Source organism: Thamnophis elegans, chromosome 5, assembly GCF_009769535.1.
Source record: "Thamnophis elegans isolate rThaEle1 chromosome 5, rThaEle1.pri, whole genome shotgun sequence".
In the NCBI taxonomy this organism is placed as follows: Eukaryota; Metazoa; Chordata; class Lepidosauria; order Squamata; family Colubridae; genus Thamnophis; species Thamnophis elegans.
The window spans coordinates 99,132,748-99,153,863 of record NC_045545.1 but is presented as its reverse complement, the minus strand read 5'-3'; the positions used below and the strand labels follow the sequence as shown (position 1 = coordinate 99,153,863).

General features: G+C 48.8%; 1 protein-coding gene across 1 annotated transcript in view; it reads right to left on the bottom strand.

Annotated features, from left to right (window-relative positions):
* Positions 1-21,116, bottom strand: part of KIAA1755 (KIAA1755 ortholog) — a 47,282-nt gene that overhangs the window by 5,572 nt on the left and 20,594 nt on the right. Inside the window, exons 5-12 of the mRNA XM_032217279.1 lie at positions 20,232-20,355; positions 15,534-15,627; positions 14,942-15,028; positions 8,765-8,881; positions 5,939-6,037; positions 5,349-5,497; positions 3,313-3,451; positions 1,708-1,830 (exon numbers count right to left, since the gene is read on the bottom strand). Of these exons, the coding sequence (XP_032073170.1) occupies positions 1,708-1,830; positions 3,313-3,451; positions 5,349-5,497; positions 5,939-6,037; positions 8,765-8,881; positions 14,942-15,028; positions 15,534-15,627; positions 20,232-20,355 (932 nt within the window). The remainder of the gene's footprint in view (positions 1-1,707; positions 1,831-3,312; positions 3,452-5,348; positions 5,498-5,938; positions 6,038-8,764; positions 8,882-14,941; positions 15,029-15,533; positions 15,628-20,231; positions 20,356-21,116) is intronic.

Here is a 21,116-nt window from a genome sequence, read left to right as displayed (position 1 = left end):
AGAGAAGAGCAAGAAAGAGGATTAGGGGACTGACTTGAACAAAACAAAATAAATTATTGATCACTGTTAACTTTAATTCGAATTTTTTTTTTAAAAAAATGTCCTTGTCAATTTTAATTGGGTTTGGGATATTCTATTTAATTTTTTTTAACTTTTGTATTATGTGTTTCTTTTAATGTTGTTCACCGCCCTGAGTCCTTGGGAGAAGGGTGGCATATAAATCTAATAAACCATAAACCTGGAGACTAAAACACATGAAGAACGGTTGCAGGAGCTGGGTATGTCTAGTTTAATGAAAAGAAGGACCAGGGGAGACATGATAGCAGTCTTCCAATATCTCAGGGGTTGCCACAAAGAAGATTTGGGAGTCAAGCTATTCTCCAAGGCACCTGAGGGTAGAACAAGAAGCAATGGGTGGAAACTAATCAAGGAGAGAAGCAACTTAGAACTGAGGAGAAACTTCCTGGCAGTTAGAATAATTAACCAGTGGAACAGAAGTTGCCTCCAGAAGTTGTGAATGCCCCAACACTGGAGGTTTTCAAGAAGAGACTGGACGGCCACTTGTCTGAAATGGCATATGGTCTCCTGCTTGAACATGGGGTTGGACTAGAAGACCTCCAAGGTCCCTCCAGTTCTGTGATATTATGATTCTAAGCAAATATAGGACATTATTCTCCAGCAACGTCACTCAAATTTCCTGAAAAATCTCTTTTAATTTGAAACAGAGGGAAGAGTTCTCCCAAAAGTGCTTTTTTTTCCTTCTCTTCAAGACGCAACTTGAATTTTGGATTTGTCTTCGAAGACGTTTCGCTTCTCATCCAAGAAGCTTCTTCAGCTCGAAAAGCACCTTTGGGACAACTGCGACCTCGATGACTGAGGATCTCCACAGGCAGGGAAGGCTTCAACTTAAACTCAGGGTTCCAAGCAACACACCCCACAGAATCAAAACTCTAAACTTTGTTCCTCAAAGAAATCACAAATTTATTAGGCCTGTCATATTGGCACATCTGGGGGAAACCCGACTCAAGCACCACTGAGATGCCCCCCATCCCCGAGTTAAAAGTAAACTTTTCTTTCCCCTACCGATGCAATCCATCATATGGTCCAATCAGATCACAGTCCAAGGGTCAGCTGGTCTTAGGTCCCACCTTCTCTCTCCTGCTGGGAAAGTCCTTGGTTCCCAGAGGAAAGAATTTTATTTCGGCTACAAACCCCCAGCTTCCTCTACCTCCCCGCCTCCTGTTCCCACAGCTCAGCTCTACTGGGGCAGCCCTGAAGCTGCCATGGGGGGTGGGTGGAGCGCACTCCACGCATGCCTTCGGCTAGAGTCGGATCTCAGATTACCGCAGCAGGCTTGGGAGGGGTGCACCTCATTGGGAAATGTGATTTATGACACAGACTGAAGGGAGGGGAGGAACAGGGCCAAAGTTCAGCTATAATTCAAATGAGGTTTAGGTCTGACTGCAATATGGTATTGCCGAAATGGTGCTCCTAATAAATGACTGGCTTTCTTTTGAAACTTGGCTCGATACTCATGAATCAATTAGGGCATCTTTCGGAAACCTGACACCAGGACTGACGCTGCCTTTACTCACCTGTGAAGGGTTGTAGTTACAACAATGGAAGAGTTGGAATATACATCTTGGATTTTCAACCGTGTAGGATTTGACCAGCCCTGCCTTCCTTCCTTTCCCCATCCTAACTTACCGTGGCTTCTTTGAAGAAGTCCTTAAACCGCTGGTAGGACTCTTCAGTCTTCTCCAGGCTTCCCTCTGCCAATCCCACCGCTCTCAGCTCTGGTTCTCCTTCTTCGTCAATCCACAAACTGACCTGCAGGGAGAAGCAGGGGGGATTACAGGGAAGCTGCGACGGTCATAAGTGTGGAAAACCATAATGTACCAGTAAGTCACTTTTTTTTCCAGTGCTGTGTTGACTTCGAATGGTCACAAAATGAGCTATGTGTTAAATTGAGGACCACCCTTATGGATGGAGGAAGATCTCATGTTAGAGAGAGACGATGTTGTGAACCTGGAGCAACCCTGGATAAAAAATGTCATTTAGTTTTTAATCTTATTTATTTTGCATATTCTTTTCTGCATGCGCCGTATTTCTATATAGTCTATTTTATTTGCCGGCGTTGAAGGTTATCTCTCTATAATTTGTCAGTGGTTCTGACGTATGGAATAGGTACAGAATAAAGGTCATCTAGTCCAGCCCCCCACCCACCCAAACAGGAGACCCTACACCATTCCTGACAGATGGCAGCCCAGCCTCTTCTTGAAAGCCTCCAGGGATGAAGCTCCCACAACTTCCGAAGGGAACTTCTCTTCCATGGGTTGATGGTTCTCCCTGTCAGGAAATTCCTCCTTGTTTCTAGGTTGAATCTCTCCTTGGTCAGTTTCCATCCATTATTCTTTCCTTCAAGTGCTTTGGAGAATAGCTTAACCCCCCCTCCTCTCTGTGGCAGCCCCTCCAATATTGGAAGATGCTCTCCTGTCTCCCCTGGTCCTTCTCTTCCCTAGACTAGCCAGGCCCAGTTCCTGCAACTGTTCTTCATATGTTTTAGTCTCCAGGCCTTTGATCATTTTAGATAGATTGAGATTAACAAAGTTGGAAGGGACCTTGTAGGTCATCTAGTCCAACCCCCCACCCAAGCAGGAAGACCCTACACCACTTCTGACAGAGGACAGTCCAGTCTCTTCTTGAAAGCCTCCAGTGATGAAGCTCCCACAACTTCTGAAGGCAACCTCTGTTCCATGGGTTGATAGTTCTCACTGTCTGGAAATTCATCCTTGATTCCAGGTTGAATCTCTCCTTGATCAGTTTCCATCCATTATTCTTTCCTTCAGATGCCTTGGAGAATAGCTTGACCCCTTTCTCCTCTCTGGGGCAGCCCCTCAAAGATTGGAAGATTCTCTCCTGCCTCCCCTGGTCCTTCTCTTCCCTAGACTAGCCAGGCCCAGTTCCTGCAACAGTTCTTCCTATGTTTTAGCCTCCAGTCCCCTCATCCTCTTTGTTGCTCTTCTCTGCACTCTTTCTAGAGTCTCCACTTCTTTTTTATAGTGTGGGGACCAAAACTGGATGCAGGATTCCAAGTGTGGCCTTACTAAGGCTTTATAGAGTGGTGTTAGTGCCTCCCTTGATCTTGATTGTATCCCTCTGTTAATGCAACTTAGGATTGTGTTGGCTTCTTTGGCTGCCGCCACATCAGCAAAGAAAGGATGAACAGGATGGGAGGATGAACACACAATGAGGCGTAACTCACACTGGAGCCAGTTCAGCTGCTAATATTTTCCTCATCACCTTACTTACCTGGTGAAATCCCTCCTCGAGTTCCCGGATCTTCTTGAGGAACTCCAAGTGCTCCAAGCAACCGTTGGATTTGGTCACCAGGGTGTGGACGTCCTCTTCCACCAGGTTGTAGACGGCCAGGGCACCCTCAAAACTGCGCCTAACACACACAGGGACACACAAAGAAGGCATAATTTCTGGGTCCCTCTTGGCTTGGTGGGCACTTTTGCCTTCGAAGGGATGTTGGCAACAGCTCAACGTTTCCCATTTTCTCTGCGACTTTGACGAAGGATTGTCCACCGAGAGCTCTGGAAGCATCACAAAAAACCCCCAGGAGGACTGGAAGCTTGCTAACTAATGGCATCCCTGCACATCTTCTGCCCACTGGACGATGGGATGTTGATTTGCAGTTAAGGAAGAAGATCGGTATGGGGAGTCCTCGATTTACGGCTCCCGCTGAGCCAAAATTGGCCACTCCAGGTCCTTCGAGTGGAATGAAGAAGGCCAGGAGCCTCTCTAGGGACTATTAAGGATTTCCTCTTCCTCCCTCCTCCTCCTCTTCTTTTCACAAAACCTCCCTCCCTTCTAGCACTGATAATGTTACCTAGTTGGGTCTTGAAATGTCTATAACAGAGGAAGCAAGCTCAGAGAGAGCAACAAGGACCCTGCAGGCCTGCTCCTCCTCCTCCTCCTCTCTGCAAACCCAACTCCTTTCTAGCACTGATGAAGTTCCCTAGTTTGGTCCTGAAATGTCTGCTACAAAACAGCCAAGCTCACAGACCACCAAGGACCCCACAGTCCTCCTCCCTGCAAACACCCCTCCCTTCCAGCACTGATGATATTACCTAGATGGCTCATGAAATGTCTGCAAGGAAACAACCAACCCTGTTACTCCAAGAGCATCAAGGACCCCACAGTTCTCCTCCTCCTCCTCCTCCTCCTCCTCCTCCTCTTCTACTTCCTCCTCTTCTTCCTCCTCCTCTTCCCTTTTCACCACCTCCCCCTCTTCTTCCTCCTCCCTCCCCCTCTTCCTCCTCTCCTCTTCTTCCTCCTCTTCCTCTTCCCTTCACCAACTCCTCCTCCCCCTCCCCATCTTCCTCCTCCTCCTCTTCCTCCTCCTCCCCTCTTCTTCCTCCCCCTCCCCCTCCTCTCCTCTTCTTCCTCCTCTTCCCCGTTCACCACCTCCTCCTCCCCCTTCTTCCTCCTCCTCTTCCTCCTCCTCCTCTTCCCTTTTCACCACCTCCCCCTCTTCTTCCTCCTCTTCCCCTTTCACACCACCTCCCCCTCCCCTTCTTCCTCCTCATCTTCCTCCTCCTCTCCCCTTCTTCCTCCTCCTCTTCCTCCTCCTCCCCTCTTCTTCCTCCCCCTCCCCCTCCTCTCCTCTTCTTCCTCCTCTTCCCCGTTCACCACCTCCTCCTCCCCTTCTTCCTCCTCCTCTTCCTCCTCCTCCTCCTCCTCCTCCTCTTCTTCCTCCTCCTCTTCCCTTTTCACCACCTCCCCCTCTTCTTCCTCCTCCCTCCTCTTCTTCCTCCTCTTCCCCTTTCACCACCTCCCCCTCCCCTTCTTCCTCCTCATCTTCCTCCTCCTCTCCCCTTCTTCCTCCTCCTCTTCCTCCTCCTCTTCTTCCTCTTCTTCCCCTTTCACCACCTCCTCCCCCCCTTCCTCCTCCTCCCCTATTCTTCCTCCCCCTCTTCCTCTTCCACCTCCTCTTCCTCCTCCTCTTCCCCTTTCACCACCTCCTCTTCCCCCTCCCCCTCTTCTTCCTCCTCCTCTTCCTCCTCCTCCTCTTCCTCCTCCTCCTCTTCTTCCTCTTCCCCTTTCACCACCTCCTCCTCCCCCACTTCTTCCTCCCCCTCCCCCTCTTCTTCCTCCTCCTCTTCCCCTTTTACCACCTCCCCCTCTTCTTCCTCCTCCTCCTCCTCCTCCTCCCCCTCTTCTTCCCCCTCTTCTTCCTCCTCCTCATCTTCCTCCTCCTCCTCCCCCTCATCTTCCTCCCCCTCTTCCTCCTCTTCCTCCTCCTCCTTTCAAGAACTGCCCCGAGGACTTGGCTTTCCTACCGGACGTCAGGAGTGAAGCCGAGCCGGGCGGCCTCCTTCCGCAGCCTGGCCAGGGTGGCCCCTCCTTCCCGCTGCAGGCTGACCAGCTGGGCGTCGCGCAGAACCTCCTGCATGAGCTGCCGGTGCCGGCTGACCTGGCGCTCCACCGCCTGCGGGAGAAGCCAACCGGTCAGCCAAGTTCACGCAGGGCAGGACGGTTCTCTTTCAACGGCTTTGGTCCCGGCTGCGTCTCCTGGCAGTCCTTGATTTATGACCACAGCGGACCTTGCCCATTACGGTCACAAACTGTGGTGGTCGTACAGCAGTTCACCCATGCGGCTGCCTCTCTAAATGAGCCCAAACCCTGCTCTCCCTGTTGCAGTCATTAAGTGAGTGCATGGGTTGTTAAGTAGAGCACGGGGTACTTAAAGGAGGGGGGGAAGGAGGTCTATTGCAAGACCAGCCCCTGCAGCCCCTTCCCAGCTGACACCGAGCCTGCCTGGCCCTTCTCCACCTTCTGAGGCACCCGGGCTTCCCTTTCTGCCCAGAGAGCCCCAAGGATCCCAGACTAATTCTGCCCTCAACCTCCAGTGGACCCCCCACGTCCTTACCTGCAAGGTCTCCAGACCCTCTTCCTTCTCCAGCTCCTGGGTGGTGGTCCGTAGCAACCCCGAGGCCTTTTTGAGACCACCGACAAAATGATGGACTCTCTAGGAGAAGGAAATCGCCCAAAAGACAATTGGTCACCGTGAAGGTTGCAGGACTCCAGATCGGTTGGCTGGTTGCGAGGTGGTGGCATCTGTGCAAAGTTGGGGGTCACTACGGAGGACCATCGGGGGGTGACACAACTGTGTGGTCCCAATGAAAAGATGGGAAGAATTTGGCAGATTTGGAGGTGGATGGGCAGCAAAAATAATTGTGGCGTTGGAAATAATGGCTGGGTTGAATATGGAAGACGTAGCTAAGGGCCCAAAGGAGGCAAATAGAAAAGAGAAGAAGGGAAACTTCTAAGAGGGTGAGAGATGATGGACAGAAAGGATCCTTTTTCTTCTTTTTTTGTTAAAACAAGACTGGCTGCATTAGGAATTAGATTGAGAAATTAGGAATAGGGGGAACACTGTTATACATATTTTTGCACGACCACTTTAGAGCCGAGATGGCGCAGTGGTTAAATGCAGCACTGCAGGCTACTTCAGCTGACTGCAGTTCTGCAGTTCGGCGGTTCAAATCTCACCGGCTCAGGGTTGACTCAGCCTTCTGTCCTTCCGAGGTGGGTGAAATGAGGACCCCGATTGTTGGGGGCGATATGCTGACTCTGTAAACCGCTTAGAGAGGGTTGAAAGCCCTATGAAGCGGTATATAAGTCTAACTGCTATTGCTATCTATCTATCATCTATCTATCTATTCTATCTATATCTATCTATCTCCCTCCCTCCCGCCCTCTCTCTATATCTATCTCTCCCTCTCTCTATATCTATCTATCTATCTATCTATCTATCTATCTATCTATCTATCTATCTATCTATCTATCTATCTATCTATCATCTATCTATCTATCTGGGTGAAATGAGGACCCAGACTGTGGGGGTGATATGCTGACTCTGTAAACCGCTTAGAGGGGGCTGAAAGCCCTATGAAGCGGTATATAAGTCTAACTGCTATTGCTATTGCTATTGCTAGGTCAGATTTCTGAAAAGGGCTGTTTATCAGTTATGCTCAAAAACAATGCTATTGGAAGGGCGCAACAAACACTGAATAACTGAAGAATGAAGGACGATGTGCTGGCATAAAAAAATGTATAACAACATTAGAACCACGTAAGTTTGATTAAGGTAGTAATTCTCATTGGTATCAATATTATTTTTGCATTAAAATGAGTAACACTCAGATGCCACACTGTCCTTGCAATAATGTCGATGTATACTTAAGAAAAAAACTTTATGCAAGAAAGAAAGAAAGATGGAAAGAAGGAAGGAAGGAAGGAAAGAAAGAAAGAAAGAAAGAAAGATGAGAAGAAATCAGGAGGCCTCTGCGAAATAAGACTCTCACATAGAGAGATGTGAGTCTCCCCCTATTCCTAATTTCTCAATCTAATTCCTAATACAGCCAGTCTTTGTTTTAACAAAAAAAGAAGAAAAAGGATCCTTTCTATCCAGTCTCCAACCAACTCTTTGGAGATCCTTCTGACATACCCTTGTGTCCACCTACAGCTGATTTCCCACCTACTACAAGATCTTCCCCACCAAAGGCCTCCAAGCAGATGGCTTCTTCCCAGAGCATTCAGCCTGGGAAGTTGGTTTGGCCTACTGGTTAAGGCAACAGGTTAGAAAGTGGCACATGGTGAGTTCTAGCCCTGCCTTAGGTATGAAAACCAGGCTGTGGTCCAGTTCCCAGGACATGGTGAGTTCTAGTTCTGACTCAGCCAGGAAAACTGGCTGGATGACTTGGAGTTAATTGCAAGGAGACCGTGAGTTCTAGTTCCTGCTTACGCATGAAAGCCAGCTGGGTAACGTTTGGGCCAATCCCCAGGAGACGGTGAGTTCTAGTCCTGTTTTATGCATGAAAGCCGGCTGGGTGACTGTAGGCCAATCACCAGGAGACGGTGAGTTCTAGTCCTGCCTTAGGAATGAAGGACACTGGATTACTCTGGAGCAGTCCCTTTCTCTCTGCCCAACCCACCTCACAAGGTTGTTGTTGTGGGGAAAATAGAGGAAGGAAGATGTGTCGGATATATTTGCCCCCTTGAATTATTTGTAAAACTAATAAAGGGGGGGATAGAAGCAAACAAGAGAAATAAGGCCAAGAAGATCCCCTACCACATCCGAGCCATGGGACCAGGTGGCTGTGGGGGGGAAGCCTGGGGTTTTGAGGCCAAAAGCCACGGAAGGGACTAGAGTCTTATTTTTTCCTTAAGTGAGAAACTCCAGGATAAATCACACATTGAACAGCCGTGTAGAGAAGCCGAGGTGGCGCAGTGGTTAGAGTGCAGCACTGCAGGCTACTTCAGCTGACTGCAGTTCTGCAGTTCGGCGGTTCAAATCTCACCGGCTCAGGGTTGACTCAGCCTTCCATCCTTCCGAGGTGGGTGAAATGAGGACCCGGATTGTTGTTGGGGGCGATATGCTGACTCTGTAAACCGCTTAGAGAGGGCTGGAAGCCCTATGAAGCGGTATATAAGTCTACTGCTATTGCTATTGCTATTCAAGGTCCAAAAAAATCAAGATGGCGGCCAGGAGGGAGAGATGAAAACCACCAGATTTTAACCTTGATCTTGAAAAATGAAAACCAAGGCAGAACCTCCATCGCCCCACACCAGCTGCCACCTTGAATTTTTCAACCACCACGCGTGGACACCCCTTGCCCCCCAAGACCCAAGGAGCGGGTCTGCCCCTCCCCCCCGAGACCCCTCCCCAAATGGATAAAGGGTGGGAGGGTACCTGGAGGAACTGGACCCATTCCCCGTGGTTGTAGGGGAAGTGACCGTCGAAGGCTGGGGTCAGCTGGCTATTGTCCACGTGGCGGTTCAAAGCTTTCGGAGAAGTCACGGCCTCCACCTGCGGGCAAGACACAGAGTGGACATTCAACCTCCACTTGGAGAAACATTTACCTAGCTCAGTGTTTCTCAACCTTGGCCAACTTGAAGTGCCGCTGTGCTGGCTGGGGGATTCTGGGAGTTGAAGTCCACCGGACTTCAAGTTGGCCAAGGTTGAGAAACACTGAGCTAGCTTGAACCCACCTCGCAGAGTTGTTATTGTGGGGAAAAGAGAAAATTGAGTATTGGGGATATTTACTGCCTTGAGTTAAGTACGTTGTTGTTAGTTGCGAAGTCGTGTCCGACTCATCGTGACCCCATGGACCACGTTCCTCCAGGCCTTCCTGTCCTCTCCCATCCTCTGGAGTCCATTGACGCTCACGCCAACTGCTTTGGTGACTCCACCCAGCCCCCTCCTTCTCTGCCGTCCCCTTCTTCTTCTTCTGCCCTCCATCGTTCCTAGCATGAGGCTCTTCTCCAGGGAGTCCTTCTTCCTTCTCATTAGGTGGCCAAAGTACTTGAGTTCCCTCTTCTGGATCTGGCCTTCTAAAGAGCAGTCAGGGTGGATCTCCTCTAGGACTGACCGGTTGGATGGCCTTGCAGTCCAAGGGACTCGCAGGAGTGTTCTCCAACATCAGTTCAAAGATGTATCTATCTTCTATCATCATTCTGTCTCTCTCTATTCTATATCATTATTATCTGTCTGTCTGTCTGTCTGTCTGTCTGTCTGTCTGTCTGTCTGTCTATCTATCTATCTATCTATCTATCTATCTATCTATCTATCTATCTATCTATCTATATCATCTATTTATTACCTGTTATCTTTCTCTCAATCAGTGTCCGTTCATCCATCCATCTACCCACCGACCAACCCATCCATGTCTGTCTGCCTATCATATCTATATGTTGTTGTTAGTTGCAAAGTCATGTCTGACCCATCTCGACCCCTTGGATAACGTTCCCCCAGGCCTTCCTGTCCTCTCCCATCCTCTGGAGCCCATTGAAGCTCACGCCAACTGCTTCGGTGACTCCACCCAGCCCCCTCCTTCTCTGCCGTCCCCTTCTTTCGCCCTCCATCATTCCCAGCATGAGGCTCTTCTCCAGGGAGTCTTTCTTCCTTCTCATTAATATTTGAGTTTCCTCTTCAGGATCTGGCCTTCTAAAGAGCACTCAGGGTTGATCTCCTCTAGGACTGACTGGTTGGATGGCCTTGCAGTCCAAGGGACTCAATGCAGGAGTCTTCTTCTCCAGCACCAGAGTTCAAAGGCCTCCATTCTTTGTCCCTCAGCCTTCCTTATGGTCCAACTTCCACAGCCATCCATTGCGACTGGGAAAACCACAGCCTTGGCTATACACACTTTTGTTGGCAGGGTGATGTCTCTGCTTTTTAGGATGCTGTCTAGATTTGCCATAACTTTCCTCCCCAGGAGAAAGCCTCTTTTGATTTTTTTAGCTGCATGTCTCCATCTGCGGTGATCTTGGAGCCCAGGAAAATAAAATCTGTCACTACCTCCATTTCTTCCCCATCTATTTGCCAGGAATTGAGAGAGCCAGATGGAGCATTAAAAGGATTAAAAAAAATGAATGAATGAATAAAGCTAACAATAAGTACTACAAAGGTTTAGAATCTGGACTGTCAAAAGCCAAGAGAATTTGGATCACCAATGACAAGAGAACAATAATTAGATTTTATGGGGACTCAATTCAAAAAACAGGCCAACATCGGATGATGATGCCAAATTAGGGAGCTGGAATAACAATAACAACAATAAGCGAGGTCGATATGAGCCAGAAGGCAGAACAAATCAACCACATAAACAGAGCAGGATAGCTTTGCAGCCCAATGAAATACAGGCAGTCCTCAACTGACGACCAACATTTATGTTGCTAAGCGAGACAGTTGTCCAGTGAGTTTTGCCTGATTTTACGAACTTTCCTGCCCCGGTTGTTAAGGGGAGCCCTGCAGTTGTCATACGGTCGTTCAGCGAATTTCACTTCCCCCCTTGATTTTTGGGGGTCTGAAAGGTGGAAACTAATCAAGGAGAGAAGCAACTTAGAAGTGAAGGGAAATTTCCTGACAGTGAGAACAATTAATCAGTGGAACAGAAGTTGCCTCCAGAAGTTGTGAATGCCCCAACATTGGAAGTTTTTAAGAAGATGTTGGATAGCCATTTGTCTGAAACGGTATAGGGTTTCCTGCCTAGGCATGGGGTTGGATTAGAAGACCTCCAAGGACCCTCCCAACTCTGCTATTGTATTGTATTTATCAACTATCTCTATCCATCTAGAGATGGATATTAAAAGAAGGACTAGGGGAGACATGATAGCAGTCTTCCAATATCTCAGGGGCTGCCCCAAAGAAGAGGGAGTCAAACTATTCTCCAAGGCACCTGAGGGCAGAACAAGAAGCAATGGGTGGAAACTAATCAAGGAGAGAAGCAACTTAGAAGTGGGGAGAAATTTCCTAACAGTGAGAACAATTAATCAGTGGAACAGAAGTTGCCTCCAGAGGTTGTGAATGCCCCAACACTGGAAGCCTTTAAGAAGATGCTGGATAGCCATTTGTCTGGAACGGTATAGGGTTTCCTGCCTAGGCATGGGGCTGGACTAGAAGACCTCCAAGGTCCCTTCCAACTCTGCTATTCTATTCTGTTCTGTTCTGTTCTGTTCTATTCTATTCTATTCTATTCTATATGAATGGTTGTAACTTGAGGTCTACCTGAAATTCATTTAGGGTCTTGGCATGGAGTCCAGACAACTCACCTTCCAAAGCAAAGCCAATTTCCTGAATCTCTGCATTTCAGGCTAACATACTGGGGGACCCCTTATAACCCCCTCTTCTTCTGAACCAGGCAGGGCGGTGAGGGATGGGCTACGGACTCCCTTTCCCGCTTGTCATTCATCAGGCACCCCAGAAGGCACTCCCTCACCTCCCACCCCCATCCCGGGCAAGAGAACCTGTTAATCATGCAGGGCAGCTGCAGTTTATCAAAGGCATTAATATTTCACATTGCATTAATTAAAGCCGGCGGCATTAACGAAGGAACAGGCTCCTTTCAGGGGCTGAATTATTATTTTAATCTCCACGCACCGAGGGGTGTGATTTGAAGAGGCCAACATAACTAGCAGGAGCTAGAAGTCCATTAAGGCTGCTCCAGAACCAACAGGGCTGGCGTTAATTAATGGTGGCTGGGGAGAGAATAGAGGCAGGCAGGATTGGAACTCAGTTCCCACCCCGACGTTCAGCTTCCGAGGGAGAATAAGAGAGGACCTCTCTTTATTCTGTAAGAAAGAATTTCCATGGCACCACACAGGCTGCGTAATTGGGGTGGGGGAGTCAGGTTGGAGTAGAGAAAATTTGGGGTGCACTGCCTTTCAAGGATTCTTTCTAACAGAGTAGCAGAGCTGGAAGGGACCTTGGAGGTCTTCTAGTCCAACCCTTTGCTCAAGCAGGACTCTCTATACCGTTGCAGACAAAAGGCTGTCCAATCTCTTCTTAAAAGTTTCCAGTCATGGAGCATCCATCATTTCCAGAGGCAAGTCATCCCTCTGATTAATTAATTAATTAACAGAATTAACACAGCTCGAAGGGACCTTGGAGGTCTTCTAGTCCAACCCCTTGCTCAAGCAAGAAACCATTTGCAACAAATGGCTGTCCAGTCTCTTCTTAAATATCTCCATTGTTGGAGCACCCACAAGCCCTTCCTTCCTTCCTCCCTTCCTTCCTCCCTTCCTTCCTTCCTTCCTTCCTTCCTTCCTTCCTTCCTTCCACCTGTCTTGTATGTTATTTTTATCAGAATTCTAGGGCTGGAAGGGACCTTGGAGGTCTTCTAGTCCAACCCCTTGCTCAAGCAAGAAACCATTTGCAACAAATGGCTGTCCAGCCTCTTCTTAAATATCTCCAGTGTTGGAGCACCTTCCTTCCTTCCTTCCTTCCTTCCTTCCTTCCTTCCTTCCTTCCTTCCTTCCTTCCTTCCTTCCTTCCTTCCTTCCACCTGTCTTGTAGGTTATCTCTCTCAGAATTCTAGGGCTGGAAGGGACCTTGGAGGTCTTCTAGTCCAACCCCTTGCTCAAGCAGGAAACTCTACATCATTCCAGACAAATGCCTCTCCGCTTTCTTCTTAAAAGCCTCCCGTGATGAAAAGCACCCACAACTTCTGGAGGCAAGGAGTTCCACTGGTCAATTGTCCTCACTGTCGGGAAGTTTCTCCTTAGTTCTAGGTTGATTCTCTCCTTGATTAGTTTCCATCCATTGCTTCTTGTCCTGCCTTCGGGGGCTTTGGAGAACAGGTTGACCCCCAATTCTTAAAAAAAAACCTCCAGCACCCACAGCTAGCCTTCTTCTGGGGAATCCTGGAAATCCAGGCACCTTCAAGCGGCCAAGATTGAGAATCATTGAGCTGCTACCTAACTGGGCCGGAAAAACAAGGCACCAAATTCTACCTTTCGATGCAAAATCCGTTTAATTATATTTGATTTGGAAGAACCCTTATTCCGTTATATGTTAATGAAAATTGAATAGAAAAGAGAATGCGGTTTGACTCTTCATCCTGTTGGTCAGAAGCCACCCGCCATCCTGCCACGGGGGGGGGGGGGGAAACAGTTCGGCCTTAATCTAATAATTTGATTACCTCCAACCTGGTTAGAAATGAGCCTGTCACCGCTTTTGAAAAATGGCTTAATTGTTGCTTGTTCAAGTAGGGCTTCACACTTCTCTGCCTCCATCCATCATCCTGAACACAGTTCCGAGCGAAAGACAACGTCGTTTCCCATAACGGCTGCCGTCCTAGGAAATTGCACGGCTGTCCTCGAGTTACAACCGTCATGGAGCCTGCCTCTGACGGTCGTAAATCCCAACCGTCGTAAAACAGGCCGGTCACGCGACCGACGCGGCTTTTACAATGTGTTTGGGCTGTTCGGTTGTTTAGAGCAAAGGTGGCGGTCATAAGTGCAAACACTGCGGTCGTTAAGAGGACACTGCGGTCGTTAAGCAGAGCCATTGGTTGCTTGGGTGCAGTTTTGCTGAAAACTGTTGTAAAATGAAGTCATGTGACCATCGGCAGCCGCAAATGGCTGTAAATACATATATAATTATTTGGTAAAAATAAATGAGTAAGTAACCTTAACAAGCGTTGCTGAATGTGGCCACTTTGGGTCTAAGTAAATCCCCTTTTTCAGGTCAGCCGTAACTTCAAAGGTTGCTTAGCAACCAGTGGTAAACCGAGGACCACTTAGGGAAGTTTGGTGCCTGTCCATCTGCCAATCTTAAGACAGAGAACTTAATAACGAGTAGGGGGCTCCAACCTAGTCACTGTGAGAGGGATCTTGGAGTCCTAGTGGACGACCATTTAAATAGGAGCCAGCCGTGTGCAGCAGCTGCCAAAAAAGCCAACACAGTTCTAGGCTGCATCAACAGAGGAATAGAATCAAGATCACGTGAAGGGTTAATACCACTTTATAAGGCCTTGGGAAGGCCACACTTGGAATATTTGCATTCAGTTTTGGTCGCCACAATGTACTGTAAAATAGATGTGGAGACTCTAGAAAGAGTGCAGAGAAGAGCAAGAAAGAGGATTAGGAGGCTAAAACATGTGAAGAATGGTTGGAGGAACTGGGAATGTCTAGTTTAATGAAAAGAAGGACTAGGGGAGATATAATTGCAATGTTCCAATATCTCAGGGGTTGCCCCAAAGAAGAGGGAGTCAAGCTATTCTCCAAGGCACCTGAGGGTAGAAGAAGAAGCAATGGGTGGAAACTAATCAAGGAGAGAAGCAACTTAGAACTAAGGAGAAACTTCCTGACAGTGAGAACAATTAATCAGTGGAACGAATTGCCTCCAGAAGTTGTGAATGCCCCAACACTGGAAGCTCTTAAGAAGGGATTGGACAATCACTTGTCTGAAGTGGTGTAGGGTTTCCTGTCTAGGCAGGGGGTTGGACTAGAAGACCTCCAAGGACCCTCCCAACTCTGTTAATTCTGTTCTGTTATACCTTGGCCGCTTTGAAGTGGGTGGACTTCAAGTCCCAGAATTCCCCAGCCAAGGAGACCCAGAATGGCAGAGCAGCAGATGGGCAGAACTCACCTGTAAGCCGAGGAACTTCTCCACCTGAGAGGGAGCCTCCTTCTCTGCCACCAGCAGGAGAACCTGGATGGATCCAGGGAAGGTTTTCTGCAAGGAAGTGGAGACATCAGTGACCTCCCATGGCTTCCCCTGCTCCCTGTGCTTCTGTATGTCTGTGTGTGCACGCACGCACACACAGACATACAGCACCTTCCAACCTGCAGCTCTTCTCTCCTCTCACCCCTCCTCAAATGGTCCACCAGCATCTTCCTCTCGGTTGTTCTGCCCTAGGCGTCCCCCAGCGGCACGAAGCCGAGTCCTCGTCCCAATAAAACCCCTTTTATTTCATTGACAGTGAATTCCTCTCCAGCAAAGCCTTTCCTCTCCCACAGTCTTCCAAGATAGTTCCCAATTACCGACCATTATCAGGCTTGGAGAATGGCCAGGAAGAGAACTTTCGGACGCTGCAATACTTGGCAAGAATGCAGGAATGAACTGGCTGTATCAAGGAGGAATCCTGGAATCCACTTCCCCAGGTGAGAAAACCCTCCCTCCCCAACCTAGCCACAAGCAGTAAGGATCTCCGCTATGGATCCTGCCCACCTGTAATTACCTGGAGGGATCCCAGGGCTGAGGGGAGCATCGGAGGAGGAGCCTCCTTCCTGGCATCAACTAGGATGACCACCGCCTGGTCGTGGGAACGCTTCCTGCAGTGTGGAAGAATAGCAATAGCAATAGGAGTTAGACTTATATACCGCTTCATAGGCCTTTCAGGCCTCTCTAAGCGGTTTACAGAGTCAGCATATTGCCCCCACAGTCTGGGTCCTCATTTCACCCACCTCAGTTGCAAGGCAACTTTGTAAAAGGTAAAGGTTCCCCTCGCACATATGTGCTGGTCATTCCCGACTCTAGGGGGCAGTGCTCAAAGCCGAAGAGCCAGCGCTGTCCGAAGATGTCTCTGTGACCTCAAAAGGACAGGGGCCCCGTGATCGAATAATGATAGCAATAGCAATAGCAATAGCAATAGCAATAGCAATTAGACTTATATACCGCTTCATAGGGCTTTCAGCCCTCTCTAAGCAATTTACAGAGTCAGCATATCGCCCCCAACAACAATCCAGGTCCTCATTTCACCCACCTCGGAAGGATGGAAGGCTGAGTCAACCAGGAACGAACTCCTGGCAGTGAGCAGAGTTAACCTGCAATATTGCAGATAGATAGATAGATAGATAGATGGATGGATGGATGGATGGATGGATGGATGGATGGATGGATGATAGATAGATAGATAGATAGACAGATAAGCATAGCATAGCATAGCAATAGCAGTTAGCAATAGCAGTTAGACTTATATACCGCTTCCTAGGGCTTTCAGCCCTCTCTAAGCGGTTTACAGAGTCAGCATATTTGCCCCCAACAACAATCCGGGTCCTCATTTCACCCACCTCGGAAGGATGGAAGGCTGAGTCAACCTTGAGCCAGTGAGATTTGAACAGCCGAACTGCAGAACTAGCAGTCAGCTGAAGTAGCCTGCAGTGCTGCATTTAACCACAGCGCCACCTCGGCTCATACAAAGCCATGTAGACCCTTGAGTTGAGGTGGACTTCATGGCCCTCTCGGTTGACCCAAAGGGGCTTTTTCCAGGAGGCAACTGGACCTACTTGGTTATTTTTCCTTTTGAAGATGTTTCTCTTCTCATTCCAGAAGCCTCTTCCGGGAATATAAATCCTTCCCTTCCCCTCCATCCAGTCAGAGCTGAAGAAGCTTCTTGGATGAGAAGCGAAATGTCTTCAAATGAAAAAATAAGAAAGTCCAGTTGCCTCTTGAATAAAAGCCCCTTTGAGACAACTGTGACATGGATGATGGAGAATCTCTACAGACTTTTAGCTATGCAATTTGGGATGAAGACCCTTGGAATGGGGTGGGAGGAGGAATTGATTTCCAGAGGGGAAAAATTGCAGGCTACAGAAACCATTTGCACCACTCAGGTGACCCTGAGAACACAGAAAAACCTCCAAGTGGCCTCAATGACCCTCAGAAAGGATGCAAATGACCAGCTGTCTGCAAGGAGTATCAATCCTTCCCTTCCCCTCCATCCAGTCAGAGCTGAAGAAGCTTCTCGGATGAGAAGAGAAACGTCTTCCAGAAAGTCCAGTTGCCTCTTGACAAAAAAGCCTCTTTGAGACAATCGTGACCTGGATGATGGAGAAATCTCTACAGACTTTCCATCTCTGTTGAATTTCCTTAGTGATGGTCTCCTCGGGGTCTTCTGGGATGATTTCCCAACTTCCCACTCTAACCAACAGCCGTAAGATTTCCTAATGGTCTCCCATCCTTTTATAGACCAGGAGCAAGTTTTAAGATGTTTTTTAAAGCAAGGCAAAATTGAGCTTGTGCTGCCCCCTGCTGTGCAGGAGGTGAACTAAGAGGCTGATGGATTGGAAGTTTCTGCAGGCGGCAGCAAGAGGGGGGGGGGGATTTAAAACCTATGGAGATTCTCCGTCATCCAAATCATCAAATCACCCAAAGGGACTTTTTTCAAGAGGCAACTGGACTTTCTGGTTTTTCTTTGAAGATGTTCCGTTTCTCCTCCAAGGAGCTTCTTCAGCTCTGACTGGATGGTGGGGAAGGGAAGGATTTATGCTCCTTGCAGACAAAACTGGTCCTTTGCATCCTTTTAGAGGGTCATCAAGGCCACATGGAGGTTTATCTGTGTCCTCAGGGTGGCCCGAGTGATGCAAATGGGGGTGGACCCTTGTTCACATCAGCACATGTCTCACTGCATCAGTGGTGGGTTTCAAAAAAATTTTCTATTCTGTGGGTGTGGCCTCCTTGTGGGAGTGGCTTGCTGGCCATGTGACCTGGTGGGAGTGGCTTGCCAGCCATGTGTTTTCTTTCTTTCTCTCTCTCTCTTTCTCTCCCTCTCTCCTTCCTTTTGTCTCTCTGTCCCTTTTCCCTTTTTTTCTTTCATCTCTCTCTCACACTTTTTCTTTCTTTTTTTCTTTCTTCCTTTCTTTCTCTTTCTCTCTCTGTGTGAGTCTGTCTGTCTGTGTGTGTATGTGTGTGTGTGTGTGTCAGTGGTGGGTTTCAAAAAATGTTTGGAACCTCTTCTGTAGGGGCGGCCTGCTTTCCGGGTCCACTGGTGGAACCTCTTCTAACCGGTTCGGTAGATTTGACGAACCGGTTCTACCGAACTGGTGCGAACTGGTAGGAACCCACCTCTGGTCTCTGCATTGTCTTGTGAACCCCAAGGATAAAACACTCAGACACAAACTCAGCAGTGTGGCACAGACAGTGCAATGTACATTGGGGAAACAAAACAATCACTTCATAAACGCATGGCACAGCATAGGAGAACCAGGCTTACATAGGACTAGATTCGGCCGTCCATCAGCATTTAGAATAGCAGTTAGCAATAGCAGTTAGACTTATATACCGCTTCATAGGGCTTTCAGCCCTCTCTAAGTGGTTTACAGAGTCAGCATATCGCCCCCACAGTCTGGGTCCTCATTTCACCCACCTCGGAAGGATGGAAGGCTGAGTCAACCCTGAGCCGGTGAGATTTGAACAGCCGAACTGCTGATCTAGCAGTCAGCTGAAGTAGCCTGCAGTGCTGCATTTAACCACAAAGGCCCCTCTTTCGAAGACAGCAAAGTCCACATTTTGGGCAGAGAGGACCGCTGGTTTGGAAGAGGGGTCAAGGAGGCCATCTAGGTCCCAATTGGACAGACCCTCTCTCAACAGAGGGCGGTGGGAACGACAGCATCTCTCTCCAGTTTACAACACAGTCCTTTCGGCAGTCCCAAGAAGACTCTGCAACCATTTGCATCACTCCGGTGACCCGGAGGACAGAAAGGAACCTCCAGGCGTGGTTTCCATCTCTATCCTACACCCTTCTCCCTAAGCAGGAATTGGGGATCCTACATGGAGAAAGGGAGGGTCCGTGACAAGCCACCGTGGGACAATTTGCTGCAGGGTAGGAGTTACACCAATACGGTGGGATAGAATAATGAAAGAATGGATGCGAAACCAGGGGCAACAATGAAATGTGAAGGACAAAAATCAAAATATTGTTTGCACTTATTTTAAATGATTAACGTGAATGGTTAAAATTGCCCCACAGTGAGTGGGATGCGGTGAGTTGCCTTTGGCGAGTTGTCCCCAAGGGAGGCTGCCTTGTTCCTTGCTCATCTGAAGATTCAGCTCCATCTGGACGGTGGAAAGTGGCCAGCAATACTTGGGCCATCTCATGTCCTACCAGGATATCCAGATGGGTGGCAGAACAAGAAAAGGAAGGCGTTTCCTTGGGAATTAAAAGTCACATTTGCTTATCTACTGGGAACAGCCATCGGGAGGGGCAAATGGGCTGCAGATGGGATGTCCCCCCCCACACCTGCAGGGAGGGTGGGGGTGGGGAGCCCACCAGTCTTGACTTCCTCCCATCATCTGTTCTGGCCCAGGCTTCCTGAGAGCAGAATAGCAATAGCAATAGCAATAGCAGTTAGACTTATATACCGCTTCATAGGGCTTTCAGCCCTCTCTAAGCGGTTTACAGAGTCGGCATATCGCCCCCACGGTCTGGGTCCTCATTTCACCCACCTCGGAAGGATGGAAGGCTGAGTCAACCTTGAGCCGGTGAGATTAGAGCCGCTGAACTGCAGATAACAGTCAGCTGAAGTGGCCTGCAGTACTGCACCCTAGCCACTGCGCCACCTCGGCTCTCAGAAAGCAAACTCCTTGTCCTGACGAAAAACCCTTTTATTGATTGCCTGTGAATTCTGCTCATTCACATCCAGCAAAGTCTTTCGAGGGAGGATTTACAGTCACAGACCTCATCTGGCTTGGAGAGCTGCCAGGTTGAGATCTGCAGAACCTGGCAAGGAGTCTCAGAGAGTCACGATCCAATGAAGGGAACTAATGGTCTCCTGCAAACTCCACTCCCTTTTCGCCCCTCTTTTATTCCCTCTGGGAGGGGCCATTCACCGTCCACCTGTGGCCTCACTCCCAAGTCGACCCCTGTTCTTCAGCTGTTCCCTTCATCTGGCAACTCTGCGCATGCGCTCACTGGGAACAGGCTCCAGCTGTTCTTCTGCCTCATTGATCTCCGACTCCGAAGGCAGCTGATAACTGTCAGACGGCCCTGGCCCCCTCTCTGCCTCCGACCCAGAGCTCTCCTCAGAGCCTCCCACAGACTCCAGGACTGGCCCATCTTCCTCCCCAACCTCCTCTCTGTCCGAATCTGCTGGCAGCTCCTCTGGCTGCTGGCAGGCCACAACATCATCTCAGCTTCCTTTCCTCTTGACTGGCTTACCTGGCCATGGAGCAAAGGCAGAGTAGAAGCTGTGCCACCTCTTTAGCAGAGAACCCAGGGTCCTGCCAGCCTCCTCCGTTTTGGGGGATTTCAACCAGGGGCCTCCCGAACTTGTCCACGCTGCCTGAAATTCAAGAATTCATGGCAAACCCCGCCTGAGTCCAGGAGTCTCCAAACATGGACATTTTAAGACTTCAACTCCCAGAATTCCCCAGCCAACAAGTTCAGAGAGCACCAAGGATCCCAGAGTCCTCCTCCTCCTCCTCCTTCTCCCTCCTCCTCCTCCTCCTCCTCCTCCTCCTCCTCCTCCTCCTCCTCCTCCTCTGCCTCCTCTCTGCAATCCCTTCCAGCAGTGATGTTGTTCCCTAGTTGGGTCATGAAACGTCTCCAAGAAAACAACCAAGGTTGGAGCGCACCAAGGACCCCTCAGTCCACAATTTTAAAGTGACAATGTTTGGAGACCTTTGCATGAGTTATTTTTTTAAAAAAAATCGTACCCTACAGAGCTTCCCAGTTTACCAACTGTTGTACATTTACTCCACTTTGGAAGGGGGAATGTAGCAGGGATGAGATTAAAAGGATGCTTGGTTTGGAAAAAGGCTCAGGGAAAATGCTCTCCTTCATTAGAACAACTAATCAGTGGACAGAGGTTGCCTGCAGGAGTTGAGGGAGCTCCATCGCTGGAGGGTTTTAAAGAAGAGACAGGAGACAACCATTTGTCCGGAATGGTGTAAGTTCTCCTGCTTGAGCAGAGGGCTGGACTAGAAGACCTCCATGGTCCAATCCAGCCCCTAGGATTCTATGATTCTGAGAAAGAAAGAAAGAAAGAAAGAAAGAAAGAAAGAAAGAAAGAAAGAAAGAAAGAAAGATGATATAGATAGATAA